Source organism: Grampus griseus (genome assembly GCF_964374135.1).
Source record: "Grampus griseus genome assembly, chromosome: 1".
NCBI classification, from domain to species: domain Eukaryota; kingdom Metazoa; phylum Chordata; class Mammalia; order Artiodactyla; family Delphinidae; genus Grampus; species Grampus griseus.
In genome coordinates this window covers 178,258,420-178,274,388 of record NC_139017.1, presented here as the reverse complement: position 1 = coordinate 178,274,388, position 15,969 = coordinate 178,258,420, and the positions used below count along the sequence as shown (strand labels likewise).

General features: G+C 44.2%; 1 protein-coding gene across 1 annotated transcript in view; it reads left to right on the top strand.

Annotated features, from left to right (window-relative positions):
• CAMTA1 (calmodulin binding transcription activator 1) overlaps nucleotides 1–15,969 on the top strand; it is an 895,524-nt gene that overhangs the window by 283,244 nt on the left and 596,311 nt on the right. The window contains 1 exon segment of the mRNA XM_082665985.1: nucleotides 14,149–14,216. Coding sequence (XP_082522111.1) covers nucleotides 14,149–14,216 — 68 coding nt within the window.

Below are 15,969 nucleotides of genomic sequence, written 5' to 3'. Positions count from 1 at the left end.
TTTCTCTGGGCTGAGTAATTCTATGGGGTGTCCTCAATGGGTGGCTCCTGGAGAGGGAATGGAAGTGACGGTGAGCTCGGGCTGAGAGATGGAGGTGAATTCGGCCCCTCTGAGAATCCCGCATCCTCCTCCAAACAGGCATAGCCTCCCACACACCGGAGGCAGGACATGGTGTGGTGGACCTCTGAGGTGGACCTCTGAGGTGGACCAATGGGGCAGTGAGCCCTGCTTCAAAGGAAGCGTTTGTTGCAGCTGCATCTTCAGTCACACCTGAGCTCCACACAAGCCCTGTGGACGCAGAGGGCTTGGCTCCAGAAGGCATGTTGTGTTTTTCAGGCCCCCGTGATGTCTGTGTCTGGACCTGCTCTGTCCAATACGGCAGCCGCAGGTAGCTGCCCAGCACTTGAAATACGGCTGCTGTCAATTGGGATGGGCTAGAAATGGAAAATACACACTGAGGTTTGAGAACTTAGTATGAAAAAATCTGTGAAATAGCTCATGACTGCTTTTTAAAAAAATTTGTGAAGTCATAATATTTTGGACATATCGGGTCAAAATAGAAAATACATTATTACAATTAATTTGTTTCTTTTTACTTTACAAAAAATGTAGCTTCTAGAAGTGTTAAGATCACAGCTGTGGCTTGCCTTTGTGACCCACGTTATGTTTGTACTGGACAGTGCTGCCCTGGTGCGGATGGGCTGGCCAGGTGCTGCCTTTCCGCATGTGGAGCGCTTAGTGGAACATTTCTGTCCAACCTCTTCATGTAGGGCGTCGAACTTCAACGGCAACTCCACCTTTATTTGTCCACCCCCCAACCACACAGCTTGCAGCAAGAGTTGGCTCATACGTGGGCTCCTTCTGTTTGCATCCTTTAGAAGAGAACTTTGCATTCTTTCACTCAACCTCTGTCTGCCAACAGTCATCTTTGGGTATAGGAACCACTCCGGGCTCTACAGTGATGTAGGAACTGAGACTCAGACCCTCCCCAGACACTGTGAAACTAGGAAGGGAGAACCACCAGGCACAGAAACACTAGCCACAGAAAACCCTGCATGCTAGGAGTCCAGGAGTGGTGCAACCACTGCTGAGAAGGTTCCAGAAGCTGGTGTTCACTGTGGAGTGAGACAGCAGGGAAGACTCCCTGGAAGAGGTGAACCATGAACAAGGCCAGACAGGTTATGCAGGATGAATCAGTGCATGGGGGCCGAGGTGGGAAGGGGCAAGAAAAGCCAGGTTGGCACAGTGCATTCCCACCTGCCAGTCCTGGGGGCAGCCTCTGAGGATGACCCCGAGCCTCGCTGGCTCACCACCGAGATGGGCTTTGCAGCTTCCTGTCTGACCCATCACCTGGGGGCAGACAGGACCAGGCCCATCTGGCAGTTGGATGGTGGGCGGTCGGCATGACATTGGATGGCAGAGATGCACGGCGACAGAGCATGTGACCAGGCAACAATGCCAGGAAGTCCTGCCCACTCTGTCCTTCTTGGTGGGGCTTGGTCAGTGCCTTGGGGACGGGCCCACCCACCTCCCTGACCTGCAGGGACTGAACCCAATGCCAGAAAGATACCGGGGCCTGTGGGATTCTACTGCAGCCTGTTCCCCGATCCCCTGCCACACACAGACACCATACCTCGGTGACAGTTTTTCTATTTGAACATCCAAAGGGCAAACTAAACATTTAAAATCTGCAAGCTGGACAGTCTTTGCTTTGGATGCTGCAGTGAATTCCTTCTTCTTGACAGTCAAGTCGCTCTTCTCGGCACTGATGCAGTGTTCAGGATCCAGGAGAAACAGATACCACGGGAGCCGGGGAGCTGGGGCAGGCTCGCAGGCACGCGGGTGGCCCTTTGGGTTCAGGGTCCAACCTTGTAGGAAGGGAGGGCTGGCATCTTCTTCATCTCCGGCCACACCTCCCTGGATGTCTGCACTCTCTTCTCGTTCTTTTTTATTGCGGTGAAATGCACACAAAATTTACCTTAGTGGCATCTAGTGTATCCTCGACGTTGTATAACCTTCACCACTATCTAGTTCCAGATATTCGCATCCCCTCAAAAGGAGACCCCACGCCCCTTAGCAGTCACTCCCCACCACCCGTCTTCGTCCAGCTCCTGGCAACCACCAACCTGTCTTCTGTCTCTGCGGATTTGCCTGTTCCGCACATTTCACATCAATGGGCTCATACAACACGCGGCCTCGTGTGTCTGGCTTCTTTCGCCAGCATGTTTTCAAGGTTCCTCCGTGTTGCAGTGTGCGTTTGAACTTCATTCCTTTTTGTGGCTGAATAACCTATCGTGTGGAAAGACCATACTCTGTTTACGCATCCATCCGTCTGTTGATAGACACCTGGGGTGCTTCCGCCTTTTGGCGATTGTGAACAATGCTGCTGTGGACATCTGTGTACGTGATTTTGTTTGAGTCCCAGTTTGCACTTCTCTGGGACACACTCTCTTTTGGTTTGAGCGTTCTATGAATTTCCTGGGCCAGACTTGAGTTTGAGAGGCAACAGGCAGGAGGGGAAAGAGCATCACGCACTGGGCGTCGGGAGTCCCGGGTCCCAGCTTGGCTGAGCCACAAACACGTGACCTTGGCCAAGTCCCTCCCCTTCTCTGGGCCTCAGTTTCCTGCTCTGTGAAAATGAGATGGCCCGGATCTGTGTGTCTGTCTGTCTTCTTCGGAGCCCTAGGTTGCTGGAGCTTTGGGGAAAGAGGGGGAGGGCCAGACAGTTGGGATGAAGATGCTTTTTTTTCCAAACCTCTTCCCCTCTTCAGCTAGAGTGTTTGTCTCTTTGTGTCTGTTGTTTTGCCTGTATTGTAAGACATTTAAAGCGAATGGTTCCTGGATATAAAAAACTTTTCCTATCACTGAAGTAGACGATCCCATGAATCATACAAGGGTTTTGGGTGGAAATGAGCCTGATCCTGTTGGAAGGAGAGAATCCTGCTGATGGGTGCTCAGTCTGGCTCCTCCTGGCTCCCTGAAGGGAGGTGGGGCAGCGAGGTGACTCCAGCTCAGTGGGAAGCAGGAGGCTGTTAGCCTGAGTTAGGAAAGCATGACTGTACACGTGCAGGTTTTCCTTTTCTCCATCTGAACACACCGTAGCTGTTCTTTAAAGAAATTCGGATCCGTAGTGGAGAGTGTGGGCTCTGGAACCATTCTGCATGGGTTTGGGTTCTACAGAGTTTAGCTGTGTGACCTTGGGCAAGCCACTTAACTGCTCTGTGCCTCAAGTTTCCCCACCTGTAAAACAGGCATGTTCTCACTTTGTAGTTTGTTTTGAAGATTAAGTGAGACTATCCCCCATGAAGTCCTAGAGCAGTCGCTGGCCTTAGACATCACTCTGCCAACGTTACCTGTTGTGATGGTAACGATGACACAGATGATGAAGTCCTTCTCCCCCCGAAATCATTCCCCTTCGTAGCCCAGATGACTCTCCTTACTCTGAATGTTGATGGTTCTCACTTTGTTCCACACTATTTAGCATCTTCTGCTCTTTGTGGTTCTTTGGGGTGTGCCTAGCTCTCTCCCCATAAAGATCCTAAGCTTTGGGGAGGCAGGGTCTGGCCCACGGTCTGCCTGTCTGATGATGAGACAGATGAGAACCAGAATAAGGGGCATGGGCTGGGCAGCACGGGTCTGGGAGTAGACAGGTGACCCAGACACGCCCCATCCGGCTGGGAGCCAGACAGCAGTGCAGCGACGCTCCCTGGTGGTTGGGTCCAGCTCTGGGGCTTAGTCGATGTGAATATGACACAGGAGGAAGCCTGGCTCTGGGAATTCAGTTTCCTTTGCTCAGAGGGGCTGCCTTTAAGCGGGACAGGGGCTCCACCCAGGGGGGATCTGCGTGGGAGGTGTCCTTGTTACCGTGAGAGCGCAGGAGGGGGCGGCTGGTGCTCGAAGATAGTTCGTAACTCGGTGTGGTTCCCCGGGGCCTCTGCTTGCTTGATGGCAGCTCAGTAGGCCTGAGATGACCCATGGGTCTGCCTACAGAGTTGACAGGACAGTTGACCCCGTGATGGCACGAACACCCCACTATTATGTTGACTTATCTCTGTGCCTGGCTGTGAGCTCTTTAAGAGCAGGCTTCATGTGCTCTTTATTTAAAATTTTTTTATTTTTTTACACAGCAGGTGCTTATTAGTTATCCATTTTATACATATTAGTGTGTATATGTCAATCCCACTCTCCCAATTCATCACACCAACACTCCACCCACACCCCGCTTTCCTCCCTTGGTGTCCATATGTTTTTTCTCTACTTCTGTGTCTCAATTTCTGCTCTGCAACCAGTTCACCTGTACCATTTTTCTAGAGTCCACATATATGCATTAATAGACGATATTTGTTTTTCTCTTTCTGACTTACTTCACTCTGTATGACAGTCTCTAGGTCCATCCACGTCTCTACAAATGACCCAATTTCGTTCCTTTTATGGCTGAGTAATATTCCATTGTGTATATGTACCACATCTTCTTTATCCATTCATCTGTTGATGGGCATTTAGGTTGCTTCCATGACCTGGCTATTGTAAATAGTGCTGCAGTGAACACTGGGGTGCATGTGTCTTTTTGAATTATGGTTTTTCTCTGGGTATATGTCCAGTAGTGGGATTGCTGGATCATATGGTAATTCTATTTTTAGTTTTTTAAGGAACCTCCATACTGTTCTCCATAGTGGCTGTATCAATTTACATTCCCACCAACAGTGCAAGAGGGTTCCCTTTTCTCCACACCCTCTCCAGCATTTATTGTTTGTAGATTTTCTGATGATGCCCATTCTAACCGGTGTGAGGTGATAACCTCATTGTAGTTTTGATTTTCATTTCTCTAATAATTAGTGATGTTGAGCATCTTTTCATGTGCTTCTTGGCCATCTGTATGTCTTCTTTGGAGAAATGTCTATTTAGGTCTTCTGCCCATTTTTGGATTGGGTTGTTTGTTAGTTTAATATTGAGCTGCATGAGCTGTTTATATATTTTGGAGATTAATCCTTTGTCTGTTGATTCATTTGCAAATATTTTCTCCCATTCTGAGGGTTGTCTTTTTGTCTTGTTTATAGTTTCCTTTGCTGTTCAAAAGCTTTTAAGTTTCATGAGGTCCCATTTGTTTATTTTTGTTTTTATTTCCATTACTCTAGGAGGTGGGTCAAAAAAGATCTTGCTGTGATTTACATCATAGAGCGTTCTGCCTATGTTTTCCTCTAAGAGTTTCATATTGTCTGGTCTTACATTTAGGTCTTTAATCCATTTTGAGTTTATTTTTGTGTATGGTGTTAGTGAGTGTTCTAATGTCATTCTTTTACACGTAGCTATCCAGTTTTCCCAGCACCACTTATTGAAGAGGCTGTCTTTTCTCCACTGTATATTCTTGCCTCCTTTATCAAAGATAAGGTGACCATAGATGCATGGGTTTATCTCTGGGCTTTCTATCCTGTTCCATTGATCTATATTTCTGTTTTTGTGCCAGTACCATATTGTCTTGACTACTGTAGCTTTGTAATATAGTCTGAAGTCAGGGAGTCTGATTCCTCCACCTCCGTTTTTTCCCCTCAAGATTGCTTTGGCTATTCAAGGTCTTTTCTGTCTTCATACAAATTTTAAGATTTTTTTTCTAGTTCTGGAAAAAATGCCATTGGTAATTTGATAGGGATTGCATTGAATCTGTAGATTGCTTTGGGTAGTATAGTCATTTTCAGAATATTGATTCTTCCAATCCAAGAACATGGTATATCTCTCCATCTGTTTGTGTCATCTTTGATTTCTTTCATCAGTGTCTTATAGTTTTCTGAGTACAGGTCTTTTACATCCTTAGGTAGGTTTATTCCTAGGTATTTTATTCTCTTCGTTGCAATGGTGAATGGGATTGTTTCCTTAATTTCTCTTTCTGATCTCTCATTGTTAGTGTAAAGGAATGCAAGAGATTTCTGTGCAACTTTACCAATTTCATTGATTAGCTCTAGTAGTTTTCTGGTGGCATCTTTAGGATTCTCTATGTAAAGTATCATGTCATCTGCAAACAGTGACAGTTTTACTTCTTCTTTTCCAATTTGTATTCCTTTTATTTCTTTTTCTTCTTGATTGCCGTGGCTAGGACTTCCAAAACTATGTTGAATAATAGTGGCAAGAGTGGAAATCCTTGTCTTGTTCCTGATCTTAGAGGAAATGCTTTCAGCTTTTCACCATTGAGAATGATGTTTGCTGTGGGTTTGTCATATATGGCCTTTATTATGCTGAGGTAGTTTCCCTCTATGCCTACTTTCTGGAGAGTTTTTATCATAAATGGGTGCTGAATTTTGTCAAAAGCTTTTTCTGCATCTATTGAGATGATCATATGGTTTTTATCCTTCAGTTTGTTAATGTGGTGTATCACATTGATTGATTTGTGTATATTGAAGAATCCTTGCATCCCTAGGATAAATCCCACTTGATCATGTTGTATGATCCTTTTAATGTATTGTTGGATTCTGTTTGCCAGTATTTTGTTGAGGATTTTTGCATCTATATTCATTAGTGATATTGTTCTGTAATTTTCTTTTTTTGTAGCATCTCTGTCTGGTTTTGATATCAGGGTGATGGTGGCCTCATAGAATGAGTTTGGGAGTGTTCCTTCCTCTGCAATTTTTTTTTTTTTTTGGCAGTACACGGGCCTCTCACTGTTGTGGCCTCTCCCGTTGTGGAGCACAGGCTCCGGATGTGCAGGCTCAGGGGCCATGACTCACGGGCCCAGTCGCTCTGCGGCATGTGGGATCTTCCCGGACTGGGGCACGAACCCATGTCCCCTGCATCGGCAGGCGGACTCTCAACCACTGCGCCACCAGGGAAGCCCCTTGTTGGAACATTTTTAACCACAGTTTCAATTTCATTTCTTGTGATTGGTCTGTTCATATTTTCTATTTCTTCCTGGTTCAGTATTTGAAGGTTATACCTTTCTGAGAATTTGTCCATTTCTTCCAGGTTGTCCATTTTATTGGCATAGAGTTGCTTGTAGTATTCTCTTAGGATGCTTTGTATTTCTGCAATGTCCCTTGTAACTTCTCCTTTTTCATTTCTAATTTTACTGATTTGAGTCCTCTCCCTCTTTTTCTTGATGAGTCTGTCTAAAGGTTTATCAATTTTGTTTATGTTCTCAAAGAACCAGCTTTTAGTTTTATTGATCTTTGCTATTGTTTTCTTTGTTTCTATTTCATTTATTTCTGCTCTGATCTTTATGATTTCTTTCCTTCTACTAACTTTGGGGTTTGTTTGTTCTTCTTCCTCTACTTACTTTAGGTGTAAGGTTAGATTGTTTATTTGAGAGTTTTCTTGTTTCTTGAGGTAGGATTGTATTGTTATAAACTTCCATCTTAGAACTGCTTTTGTTGCATCCCATAGGATTTAAAAAAAATAAATTTATTTATTTATTTCTGGCTGCGTTGGGTCTTCGTTGCTGTGCATGGGCTTTCTCAAGTTGTGGTGAGCGGGGGCTACTCTTTGTTGTGGTGCACGGGCTTCTAATTGCAGTGGCTTCTCTTATCGCAGATCAGGGGCTCTAGGCATGCAAACTTCGGTAGTTGTGGCACTCGGGCTCAGTAGTTGTGGCTCGTGGGCTCTAGAGCACAGGCTCAGTAATTGGGGCGCATGGACTTAGCTGCTCTGCAGCATGTAGGATCTTCCTGGACCAGGGCTTGAACCCGTGTCCCCTGCATTGGCAGGTGGATTTGTAACCGCTGCACCACCACGGAAGTCCCTGCATCCCATAGGTTTTGGATCATTGTGTTTTGGTTGTCATTTGTCTCTACATATTTTTTGATTTCCTCCTTAATTTCTTCAGTGATCTCTTGGTTATTTAGTAATGTATTGTTTAGCCTCCACGTGTTTATGTTTTTTTATGGTTTTTCCCCTGTAATTTATTTCTAATATCATAGTGTTTTGGGCGGAAAAGATGCTTGATATGATTTCAGTTTTCTTAAATTTACCGAGGCTTGATCTGTGACCCAAGATGTGATCTATCCTGGAGAATGTTCCATGTGCACTTGAGAATAAAGTGTAATTTGCTGTTTTCTGATGGAATGTCCTATAAGTGTCATTTAAAACTTGTGTTTCCTTATTAATTTTCTGTCTGGATGGTCTGTTCATTGGTGTAAGTGAGGTGTTAAAGTCCTCCACTATTATTGTGTTACTGCCCATTTCCTCTTTTATAGCTGTTAGCATTTTCCTTATGTACTGAGGTGCTCTGATGTTGGGGGTGCATATATATTTATAATTTTTTTAACAACTTTATTGGAGTATAGTTGCTTTACAATGTTGTGTTAGTTTCTGCTGTAACAAAGTGAATCAGCTGTACATATACATATATCCCCATATCCCCTCCCTCTTGCATCTCCCTCCCACCCTCCCTATCCCACCCCTCTAGGTGGTCACAAAGCACTGAGCTGATCTCCCTGTGCTATGCGGCTGCTTCCCACTAGCTATTTTACATTTGGTAGTGTATATATGTCCATGCCACTCTCTCACTTCGTCCCAGCTTACCCTTCCCCCTCCCCGTGTCCTCAAGTCCATTCTCTATGTCTGCGTCTTTATTCCTGTCCTGCCCCAGGTTCTCCAGAACCTTTTTTTATTTTTTTAGATTCCATATATATGTGTTAGCAAATGTTATTTGTTTTTCTCTTTCTGACTAACTTCACTCTGTATGACAGACTCTATGTCCATCCACCTCACTATAAATAACTCAGTTTCATTTCTTTTTATGACTGAGTAATATTCTACTGTATATATGTACCACATCTTCTTTATCCATTCATCTGTCGATGGACACTTAGGTTGCTTCCATGTCCTGGCTATTGTAAATAGAGCTGCAATGAACATTGTGGTACATAACTCTTTTTGAATTATGGTTTTCTCAGGGTATATGCCCAGTAGTGGGATGCTGGGTCATATGGTAGTTCTATTTTTAGTTTTTTAAGGCACCTCCAAACTGTTCTTCATAGTGGCTGTATCAATTTACATTCCCAGCAGCAGTGCAAGAGTGTTCCCTTTTCTCCACACCCTCTCCACCATTTATTGTTTGTAGATTTTTTTGATGATGACCATTCTGACTGGTGTGAGGGATACCTCATTGTAGTTTTGATTTGCATTTCTCTAATGATTAGTGGTGTTGAGCATCCTTTCATGTGTTTGTTGGCGATCTGTATATCTTCTTTGGAGAAATGTCTGTTTAGGTCTTCTGCCCATTTTTGGATTGGGTTGTTTGTTTTTTGTTATGGAACTGCATGAGCTGCTTGTATATTTTGGAGATTAACCCTTTGTCAGTTGCTTCATTTGCAAATATTTTATCCCATTCTGAGGGTTTTCTTTTCATCTTGTTTATGGTTTCCTTTGCTGTGCAAAAGATTTTAAGTTTCATTAGGTCCCATTTGTTTATTTTTGTTTTTATTTTCATTTCTCTAGGAGGGTCAAAAATGATCTTGCTGTGATTTATGTCATAGAGTATTATGCCTATGTTTTCCTCTAAGAGTTTTATAGTGTCTGGCCTTACATTTACGTCTTTAGGTATATTTATAATTGTTATATTTTTTTTGTGGATTGATTCCTTGATCATTATGTAGTGTTCTTCCTTGTCTCTTGTAACATTCTTTATTTTAAAGTCTATTTTATCTGTTATGAGTATTGCTACTCCAACTTTCTTTTGATTTCCATTTGCATGGAATATCTTTTTCCATCCCCTCACTTTCAGTCTGTATGTGTCCCTAGGTCTGAAGTGGGTTTCTTATAGACAGCGTATAGATGGGTCTTGTTTTTGTATCCAGTCAGCAAACATCTGTCTTTTGGTTGGAGCATTTAATCCATTCACACTTAAGGTGATTATTGATATGTATGTTCCTATTACCATTGGGTTTGTTTTTGTAGGTCCTTTTCTTCTCTTGTGTTTCCCACTTAGAGCAATTCCTTTAGCATTTGTTGTAGAGCTGGTTTGGTGGTGCTGAATTCTCTTAGCTTTTGCTTGTCTGTAAAACTTTTCATTTCTCCATCGAATCTGAATGAGATCCTTGCTGGGTAGAGTAATCTTGGTTGTAGGTTCTTCCCTTTCATTGCTTTAAATATATCGTGCCACTCCCTTCTGGCTTGTAGAGTTTCTGCTGTGAAATCAGCTGTTAACCTTATGGGAGTTCCCTTGTATGTTATTTGTCATTTTTCCCTTGTTGCTTTTACTAAATTTTCTTTGTCTTTAATTTTTGTCAATTTGGTTACTATGTGTCTCAGCATGTTTCTCTTTGGGTTTATCCTGCCTGGGACTCTCTGCGCTTCCTGGACTTGGGTGGCTATTTCCTTTCCCATGTTAGGGAAGTTTTCAACTATAATCTCTTCAAATATTTTCCTGGGTCCTTTCTCTCTCTCTTCTCCTTCTGGGACCCCTATAACGTGAATGTTGGTGCATTTAATGTTGTCCCAGAGGTCTCTTAGGCTGCCTTCATTTCTTTTCATTCCTTTTTCTTTATTCTGTTCTGCAGCAGTGAATTGCACCATTCTGTCTTCCAGGTCACTTATCCGTTCTTCTGCTATTGATTCCTTCTAGGGTAGTTTTCTTTTCAGTTATTGTATTGTTCATCTCTGTTTGTTTGTTCTTTAATTCTTCTAGGTCTTTGTTAAGCATTTCTTGCATCTTCTTGATCTTTTCCTCCATTCTTTTTCCGAGGTCTTGGATCATCCTCACTATAATTATTCTGAATTCTTTTTCTGGAAGGTTGCCTATCTCCACTTCATTTAGTTGTTTTTCTGGGTTTTTATCTTCTTCCTTCATAGTACATAGTCCTCTTCCTTTTCCTTTTGTCTATCTTTCTGTGAATGTGGCTTTGTTCCACAGGCTGCAGAATTGTATTTCTTCTTGCTTCTGCTGTCTGCCCTCTCAGGCTTCATGTGGTCTTATTCTCTGACTGGTCATAGTAGGTGCTCAATAAACATTTGTAGAGTAAACATTGATTGCAATAAGTAGTCCAGGGAGTTTTTCTCTTTGCACGACAGTAGCAGTAGAGGGGGGCCCTGCCAGGTTAGGGTGACTGTTGCCTGAGGGATGTTTATAAAGGCCTTCTTTGGGAGTCTGGGTCTTTGGGACACTGTGATGAATCTAGAGGTGTCTGGGGTGCCCTGTGCCTCCATCCTTCTGGGCCATTAGGGGTCACTTAGCTCTCAGCATGATCCTGGGCAAGGGCATGGATCCCAGGGGTTCCAGTTGGCATAGACTATTCCCTCAGATATCAAGGCTCCTGAAATTCAGGTAGATGGGCTGATGCACCTAGGAAGTGGCACTTCCTGACTCTAGCCACTGCCTGCTGTCAAGGTCATTCAATTGTTCAGTTTCATTAATGACTGTCACACATGCTAACCCATGCTCATACATACCTTTCATTACCAGCTCATGCCTATTTAGTTTCTGGGAAACTTATTATTGTAGATTGAAAGCTACACACTTGAATAGTTTATAATATGCAGAATTGTTTCAAGACCTGGTGTTTATTATTGTATAAATTCTGAACTCCTTTTCTGAAAGTATTAGAAAAACGTCAATCCTATAATTCTTTACAAAGTAACTACATTCCGTGACAATACGGTTACAAATGTTTATTTTGAAGAAGATGCTCAGCATGTCCTGTTTACTATTCTCTTGAGATGCAAAATGTTAGTTAGGTCTCTGAGGTGAATGAATGAATGCTTTGTGCAACCAAATGGGCACCAGTAGATAAAGGGAAGGATTGACTCCAACTAACTCTGAAGAGTCACTGTGATGATACCATTCACTGTGGGAATAGGGGGTGGATGGGGGTGGAAGGGGGTGGAGGGTGGGATCGATGAAGGTAAGTCCAGCAGCGCTGGAAGATTCTGAGCTGGACCATTTGGTACCTGCTGCCTCCTCAGGGCCTCTGTGGAGCCAGCTTGCAACTCGTAGACCTTCTAATCATAATCATGATAGTGATGATGGTGGGGCATAGCTATACGCCAGTCAGGGTATTAAGAATTTTCACTCCTTATAATTACCCATGAGGTGGTATTATCTCAGTTTCATAGGAAACTGAGGTCTAGACAGGTTAAGCGATGTTCTCAAGATCAGAGAGTGCATAAGTGGCAGAGCCAGTGCCCCAAGCCAGGTCTGTTTGCTTCTAAAGCATGTGCTCTTAACTGTGATACTGTATCACCTTCCCACAGTGACTTAGAGTTAATTAAATCACCAGTAAATGTTTATCTAGGAGCTGCTGGGTTTTGCTGCTTTTGCACTTGCTTCAACTATCTTAAGTAATAAACATGTACAAACACGCAGCATACTCAGGACACACACACAGGCATTCATAGATGCGATTTTATTTCTCTAATGCCCACTCTTCCTCCCTCCCTCCCCCCATGCACCCACCCACCCACCCACTCATCCATCCATCTGTCTAACAAGCACTTATCAGGACATTGTGAGGTCTCAGGGGTACATCAGTGATGACATATTCCTTGCCCTTGAGGAGTACATGGCCCAGTGGGGGGATGCTATCCAAGTAAACAAGCCCTTAGGATGCAGAGTGATAAATCTTGCACACTGGGGGAAGGTGCTGGGTGCCATGGGCGCACAGAGGATGGGCAACCCATCCTGTCATGAAGAGTTAGGAGGGCCAGCCAGGGGAGGTGACACCTATCTATGGTGACACCGTAGGGAAGACATCTTCTAAGGAGGGGAAAGAGAATATGTTCTCTCTCAGGGACGAGAGGGAACAATGTGCTGGTTGATCAGCTTCTTTGGTTGCAGAGTCAACAGTAAAAATCTGTACAACAAGGCAGCTCTGTTTTTGTCATAGGTTTCTGCTTCCCAGCTTCTTGGTGAAAGGTCCAGTCTTCTGGACTGAGATGGCTTGGGCTCTGGTGATTAGTCATTGGCTAGCTCGTGGTCGTGGCTGGTTTCCACAATGATGTGAGGCCCTGACTGCCCACGCCCCCCAGGCCGGTGACCTTCATACCATGTGGCATGGGTGGTTTTTCCTACCTTGAGCTGCTCCGCTTCTCTGGTTTTGGTGATGTGTCTTCTTTTTCTTCAAGGCCAAGTTTAGCGTCTCTGTGGTCACAGGTGTCCACTCCCTAATGTCCAAGCCCAGAAGAGGCTAACTGCAGAGGGAGGCTGCAGGTCTCTAGGTGGCCAGGCTGCTCTATCACGAGGAGTCCTCCACGAACCCCAGCTGCACAGAAAGTTGAGAAGGGAGGCCCGTTCTCCACATTTTTCTGGTTGGCAAGGGTGGCAGCTCCGTAATGTATCATCACCAAGATCAAGGGAACTGTGTACTAGTCCAACCTTAATCTAACTTACAGTCCCTACCATTTTCATGTTAGCAGGTTCATTTGGAGCTGGAAGTAATGGCCCACATCATGCCTCAGAGCCCGAGCAATGACTTATGTGGATGTCACCCACTGGCTTTTTATGGAAATTGTTAATAAATCAGTAATTCTATCTGCAATGATGTTGTTGTGTTTATAAATATTTAATTTACCTCCAGGTGCCCACATTTCTTCCATCTTTGCCTTAAACTCTGCAGACATTGCTCTTCGTTCTGAAGCGCTCCTCAATACGTTATCAGTAGTGGGAAAGGTTCACTCTCTCTCTCTCTCTCTCTTTCTGTCTCTCTGTCTCTGTCTCTGTCTCTGTAATATGGCTTTTTCTTTTCTTTTCTTTTTAATCTTTGTGTGATTTGGCTCGGGGCTTGGGGCTCATGCTGAGAGAAGGCAACATTTCTTGTGACAGTGATGAAAGGTTACTCCAGCTTCAGAAGGAGACCAACTAAATGTTCCAGTTCTGACCTTGCATGAGTGGAGACCTGTTGTTGGCATGTGTTTTTCCCCTCCTTCAAATTAATGACATTTAGAAGCTGAAATGGTGTCTGATGTTTTCCTCCTACAGAGAAATATCTTTGTCCTTGCCACTGACTCAGAAACCCAGTGCTTTGATTATTATAGTTTGGCAGGTTGAATGGAAAGGTCTTAAAAAAGTCAAAATAGAAACACAGTCCAAGTCGAGTGTTTCTCCACTGGAGATGGGGTTCCGGCCTCACAAAAGAGGACAGCGGCTGGGAAACAGCAAAAAACTTTCTTACCTCTCAGGATCCAATGTGAGCTAATTGTTGTTATTATCTTTTTATTCTTCTGTTTCAGGAAATTGCAGCTTATTTAATAACATTTGAGAAACACGAAGAATGGCTAACCACATCCCCTAAGACAAGGTAATGTCCCAGATCTCACAGTTTTTCAAATATGTACAGTAAATGGATTGATGTTCATTGATTACCTGATTTGGCCAGTCAATTCATGGGCAAGTTCAAAAGGCCATGTTCTGCCTGAGAGCTTGTGACACTGAGGTCTCAGTCATCAGCCTAAGACGGTGGTAGTGACTGCAATCGGATGGATTAAAAACAGGGCAGCCGCTATCGTGCAAGTTGGAAATTTTAAGCTGCCGGCTTGACGTTGGATCCTTCAGCCGGGTGCTTGGAAAAGGTCTGGCGGGCAGGACCATCAGGGGAAGTTGCTTTTGGGAAAGTGCCCATCTGACACCCGTGTTCTCTAGAAACTTACTTTCTAAAAGGGAAACTACCTCACCTGTCCACTTTCATCTCAATACGTTTTACAAACTGAAAGTCAAGTTTTTCTTGATGGTGTTAAGGTCTCCCAAATCAGAATTCACGGCTAAATTTGCAGTTTATTATTTAGTCAATGTCCGTGAACCTGTCAACTGCCATGGACACTGAACTAGTCTCACCGCTTGGGAATAGAGGGAATTGGTGAAGATTCAGCTGACTTGAATTCTGTCAGTGCAAGTGATATTCTTTTGTGAAGAATGGAGACATTGGGATTTAGGGCTGATTTTTAAAGGCAGCCTCTTCTTTCCTCCCTAGCTCTCATGTTTTCATTTTTAGAATGTTCCGTTCTAGAGCTTCGGAAGTACCCGGCCACTCTCTTCCAATTGCCACAGTTTTTCTATCAGCGGTGACGGGGCCAGGTGTTTAACAGCCTGAGTGGTGTTAGCTGGAGTGCGGCTTACAGGATAACTGCTCTGGGGGTTTGAATTTGAGAGGCAGAAAGCCCAGTCTGTTCCCTTTGTCCAGAAGCACCAAATTCTCCAAATTTGTTAACTGGGAGACCAGGGAAAGGGTTGGGGGCGTGTCCTCTGCCCACCTGGCCATCAGCTTGACCTGTTCATCCTTTGTGAGCCATGGAGGAAAGATGTTTCCTCAGTCTAGAAGACTCTCTAACATATTTCTTCGTGAGGCTCAGGTTTTTACTGGTTAGCATCCATTAGATGAGGACAGAATTTTCCATTTTGAAGGAGGTCAGAGGATACTGAGGAAAGGAGGATTAGTTCCTGAGACCTGCATCCTCCAGGTGAGGGTAGAGGTTGACTCTGAGTCTTTTACCTTTCAGCCTGAACCCCTCTGTAGGATGTCTTCAACTCCTCAGCCTTCTGAGGCTGTGATTTCCTTTGCTATAAAATCACATGGTTTGTATCAGTCAGCTTTTGATGTGATAATGCCTTGTAAGAAACAATATCCAAACTAAGTGACTTATAACAATACATTTTTATTTCCTGCTCATGGGTCTGTGGGGTGGCTGTGGCTTTGGGTTGACTTCAGGACCACTGGAGATGCGTCTTTCTGTTGTAGAACCTAGGCTGAGGAAGCCTCCCTGCCCCCATCCCTTCCCTGTCTGGGACATCTGGTTCTCATGGGGGATGGCAGAGGCTTAAAAGCCCGAGGCAATCCAAGGCAGGCACAGTGAAAACCCCTGGATATGATGCTGGATGTGGCATCATATGTCACACCTGCTCACAAATCCATTAGCCAAAGTCATTCCCGTAGCTGAGCCCAATAAGAATGAGGCCAAGAAGGACGTTCTTTGCTACAGTGGGGTCAGAGTAGGGGCAGGGAGAATGATGGTGATGCAGTCTACTCTTTGGTGAGCACAGCCGTGTCCTGTACCATG